Source organism: Cornus florida, unplaced genomic scaffold (assembly GCF_030987335.1).
Source record: "Cornus florida cultivar Cherokee Brave unplaced genomic scaffold, ASM3098733v1 CherokeeBrave_3.0.0_Hap2_Chr08, whole genome shotgun sequence".
NCBI lineage: Eukaryota > Viridiplantae > Streptophyta > Magnoliopsida > Cornales > Cornaceae > Cornus > Cornus florida.
The window spans coordinates 25,952,153-25,957,166 of record NW_026775578.1 but is presented as its reverse complement, the minus strand read 5'-3'; the positions used below and the strand labels follow the sequence as shown (position 1 = coordinate 25,957,166).

Genomic DNA, 5,014 nt, shown 5'->3' with positions numbered 1-5,014 from the left:
CAGATGGAATAAAGCAGAAAGTACAATAATACATACAAATTAATAGATAACATTTTTTTGGTTAAAGGATTAATAGATTACATTACCAACACACAAATCATTATTTTAAGAGACCAATCCAAGATGTAGAACACCAAACTTTTAAGATTACTAACTAATTAAATATGTTGGAGAAGAGTTCCACCGCAATTGGAGCCACACCTGCAATAATCCCCGATGGATCGACTGCCGCCCCCAAAAGTATGCCAGCTATCTTTGCTGTTTCCTTGAAAAAATTTCGGCCACCATACTTTTTGGAACGACGTCGGCCATCTAGGAGTGATAGATCCATCTCCTCTAATGTCATGGAATACCCTTTCTTCCATGCCTCGTGCTTCATTTCAGGAATACAGTATACATGAAAGCGATACTTCTTACAAGTAGAAATGTAAGACCAGCCTGAAACGTGGGTTTTCTGACCTTTCTTGTTACACCACATGCACTTTGATGACGCCTTATCACGAAGTCTGAATATCACTTTGTTATTAGTGAATTCAGGTTTGAGTTTGCTACAACAAGGGTGAAAGCTCCATCCCTTCACTTTCTCGCAGTAGACATAGCCACATATGTCCCTCCCACAGGCAATGCAACATCTTGGTTGCTTCTGTTTTTTGTAGAATTTGAGAGTACTGCGTTCTTTGAGAAATTCATGGAAAATTTTGAGTTCTGAAGACTTGGTATGGCATTCCTTATGTAACTCATAGTCAGAATTTTTATGTCTGTATCTTGGTCCATAACCGTCCTCCTTGCATCCATCGCAGGTGAACCTTTTTTCATATTTTTTCCACTCATAGTCATGCTCGTTGCGAGTTTGATTTTTCTTTGTTTTTTTTTCTTTCCTGAAATCATGAGAACAAAAAGTTAGAGAACGAAGAGTGGCCGTGGAGGGAGTGTAGCAGTGAGTACGTGTAGCAGCGGCGTTGGTGGTGAGGAGAATGAGAGAGGGTGGCGAAGCTCACCGTGCTCTCAGAGAGGGGGCATGGGGCAGTGCAAGAGAAAGTGGCAGAGGCAATTAATTGAGAGGTGCATTTAGAGGTGGTAATTCATGTTTGTGGGTCATAATTGTGTCGTGTTAATGTAATGATATTTTACTAAATAAGTAAATTCAAATCGGACATATTTAATAATCGTGTCAGGAACTCTCAATACTAATTCGACATATTTATTAAACGGGTTGACCTGTTTATTAAATCAAGACATTTAATTTTCAATCAAATAATAAATACAAGAAAAAATTTATCACAATTAATCTTAATATTCAAAACAAGAAAAATTATAATGTGTATTTAATGTTTACATTAAAATGACTTAACTGTTTACAGTAATGGGTAACATAATAAAAATGAGGGCAAGCAGATTAACAAAGACCACATAAAGAAAACCGGTAAAGCCAGGCCATCAATATAGAAGATGATAAGGGCAACCTCGGCATCACAGAGAACACAAAGCTCATAACCCTTCTTGAGGAGTCCATTCCTTCTCTTAGCAAAGGTCACTTGTCTATATATCTTGTTCTCGATCCTCTTCAGCTCCACCTTTCCTCTTCCCATTATTATACTATTATAGTTCCAGTATTGTAATAATCAATCTCATGATAATTCATATCATACATAATTATCAACAATATATATATATATATATATATATATATATATAGTTAGCTAAAGCACAAAAAGATCACAGTACTAACCAATAAATGATCCAAATAAATATATAATATATATATATTGAAATTGTACTAGATATGTATATTTAGTAACTGTTTTTCTTCTTCTTCTCTAGGGCAGGAGTCTAATTCATTTGTGGGTAGGTCTTAGGTTTGATGATGTACTCAGCAGTGTATCTATCTATGTATATAGATATATATATATATAGAGAGAGAGAGAGAGAGAGATTTACATAGATGGAAACCTTGTGGAGTACAACTATCTCTCCTTCCTTAGTTTGGGTTTGGAAGCTACGCCTTTCCTGTCCATATAAAAAGAAAAGGAAACAGTACTGTTCTTCAATAATTGTCTGGTTTTGGTGGAGGAGGAATAGTTCAGATTAGCGCTTGGGTTAAAATCGGTAAAGCCAGCCGGCCAATTCTTGCCCGCCGATGCTGCGCCGCAAGTTCATCACAGCCTCCGAAGCTGATCAGATTTGCCGATGAACGGAGAGAGTTACAACACTTAGACAACGTGCAGGTCACATGAGGGGCATTGAGGGTATTTCATGCTAATTATTTATTTTAATATTTTTTTTTTAATTACAATGAATAATTTTATAAATTTACAATGAAATTGGTCGAAAAATAGCCGGAATTGAACTTCAGAAGTTATTTTGCACGAATTTAAATAATTATGGTATTAATTTATTTATTTTTATAGTCTAGGTGGATAAAATGTCTATCCGTAATAATTCAAGGGTTTGTACTTTTGCCTTTGCTTTTGTGGTTTACAAGCAGTCAATGACACCAAGTGACCAAGTCCAATGGACCACGTGGTGGTGAGAAATCTGGTGACTAAAATAGACTAATGGTGACTATACAATTAAATATATATTGCAGACAGACTTGACACGTGATGGTAATATAGCGTGGAAAGTATAGTACGGAGTAATATGGTTTACCAGAAGTCATTGACACCAAGTCCAATAACATGGACCACGTGATGGCCGGTGAGGAATCTGGTGACTAGGGTAGACTAATGGTGACTATACACTATACAATTAAATACGTATATATTGCAGACAGACTTGACACTTGATAGTAGTATACTCTGTAGTATGGTTAGCATAGTACGGAGTAATACAATATACAATTAAATATAATAGATATATATATATATATATCCGGTTTGATTCGATTCCGGCTTAATTCCTACGGGTTGGGTTGGGAATCGAAACCGAATGGTAAATGGATGGCTCTTAATTTTTAGAACCTGGACCGGAACCAAAACCAAAATCCCGGTTCAATTCAGTTCACAGAATTTTTTTTTGTGCATCCCTACTATTATGAAATCTTAATCATCATGAAATCTTATGCATCCTTCATAATATACTGGCATGCATTGAATTTCTTAATACCAAAAAATAATAAATAAATAAAAACTCAAAAAGATTGTACTAACAGAATTATCTATATTCTGAAATATAATTCTATTAAAAAGTTATTTTTGGTCTTTTATTTCTACTACATTTTTCTTTTTCTTTTTTAAGTAAATTTTGTATGAAAAGTTAAAATAAAATTTCACGTAAAATAATTAAAGGAATAAGGAATACCTTTCTGGGCATGAATCGCTCCCAATGTTGAGGTAGAACCATGATGCACAAATTAAATGGAGGACTAATGGAGTCACGACTGTATAGTGCAAAATTAGCCTGTTACCCATAATTAATAATACTCCAGCTAATGTTATTTTCCAGGGATTAAACCTAACAAATAAATCAAACAAAACTATAATTAAATCAAGCACAAATCTATTATGTGACATTAGTGTTTCATGATTTAAAAAATAAATAATAAAAAATATTACGGTTTTGATGACGGCGGGAGTTGGGCTCCCGTTTGTGGGTGTTGAGGAACTGATGATGATTCTTTGAGAACGAAAGTTGTAGCTCCAGAGGTCTCCATTGAAATGGTGGGAGTAAGATCCTGAGCAGAGAACTCCCAAAAACTGATACCGCCTCTTTCAAAACAAGAAAGACAGGATGATAAATTTGATTAGAGACTTGGAATAGTACTAATGAAATATTGCAAGAATTTGGGAAAACTATAGCGCAGTTGCGAGTATTTATATACTGTTAGTATATTGACGACCCAAGTTGCAACTCGAGGCATCAAGGAAGCAGGTTTGTGAGAGCTAGGAAACATGGATATTTTGTCACAATAAGAGTTTCACTTTGGCCAATTATTTTTACCCGTTCATTTTCAACTTCCGCGAAACTTCATGGAAGGAGGTTTGTGAGAGGAACATACATAGATACTATGGACTCTCGTTAGTTGGGTCACATTTTATGAGTTAGTTGGGTCACATTTTATACAACTACTTTGGACAATGTAATGTATCGAAGTAAAACATGCTCATTTTATTTTGAATAAATTACACTCACAACCTCAAATTTGGGTTAAAGACAACAATCTACAACTTATATATTGTTTGGACAACGACACCTCCAAGTATGCCAAATTGGACAATCACACCCCAATCACCTCTAGTTATCTTATTTTTTAAACTTGCAACACTTTTATACTAAATATGTTTTCATGTTTTTACTTCCAAAAATCTTTCAACACAAATACTCTTTCGAATAATATTAAACACACTTTAAAAAAGAAACATTATTTCTGCTTCGTGCTTCGTGTCAAAGTAAAAACACAAAACAAATATGGTTATGGTTCCCAAACTGGCACTAAGTGTTTCAGTTTTGGCAATTACTAGAAATTCAAGCAATTGTATTAATTAGGTGATATGTACAAAAATTTGTATTGAGGGGGCAACAAAGTGTTTTCATCATTATAACATCACTTTGAGACAATTAATGAAATAGTTTGGGGGATTTTTAGGACAGTTTTTCTATATAAGGAAGTTTTATGCCAAAATAAAAATTGAAGGGAATTTTACACAATTTTCCCTTCACCGAAAATATAATTTTTCCTTTACAAAATCCTCTTCCGAATAATATTGAAAAAAACTCCAAAGCAGAAATATTGATCCGGGTTTAAAAAATAAAAAATAAATAAAGGAGAGGAGGATGAAGTGAGTTGAACGTGGGTCTAACGGGTGGGCTTTTGCCCATTTACCCAAAAGTTCAAACTGTTGGGTAGTGCTGCATACCCACCCATTTATACACACTTCAACCTCAATTCAAATCTGATGTGGGACAAGTCACACTTGTAACATTCTCCCTCACCCGAATTCGCACAACACCCTCGTTACTGTCGGACCACCCTGCCTACTCAGGCGAGACCCAGACGCCCTCCGGGCTTGACGCT

The 5,014-nt window shown here is 35.2% G+C and overlaps 1 protein-coding gene across 1 annotated transcript; it reads right to left on the bottom strand.

Annotated features, from left to right (window-relative positions):
- Positions 1-3,959, bottom strand: LOC132270932 (uncharacterized). The gene is made up of 3 exons (XM_059772157.1): positions 3,555-3,959; positions 3,301-3,453; positions 1-878 (listed from the first exon to the last, which is right to left on the bottom strand). The coding sequence occupies exons 1-3, from the start codon at positions 3,650-3,652 to the stop codon at positions 155-157; spliced, it is 975 nt and encodes a 324-aa protein (XP_059628140.1). The 5' UTR covers positions 3,653-3,959; the 3' UTR covers positions 1-154.
- Between the last annotated feature and the right edge of the window lie 1,055 nt (positions 3,960-5,014).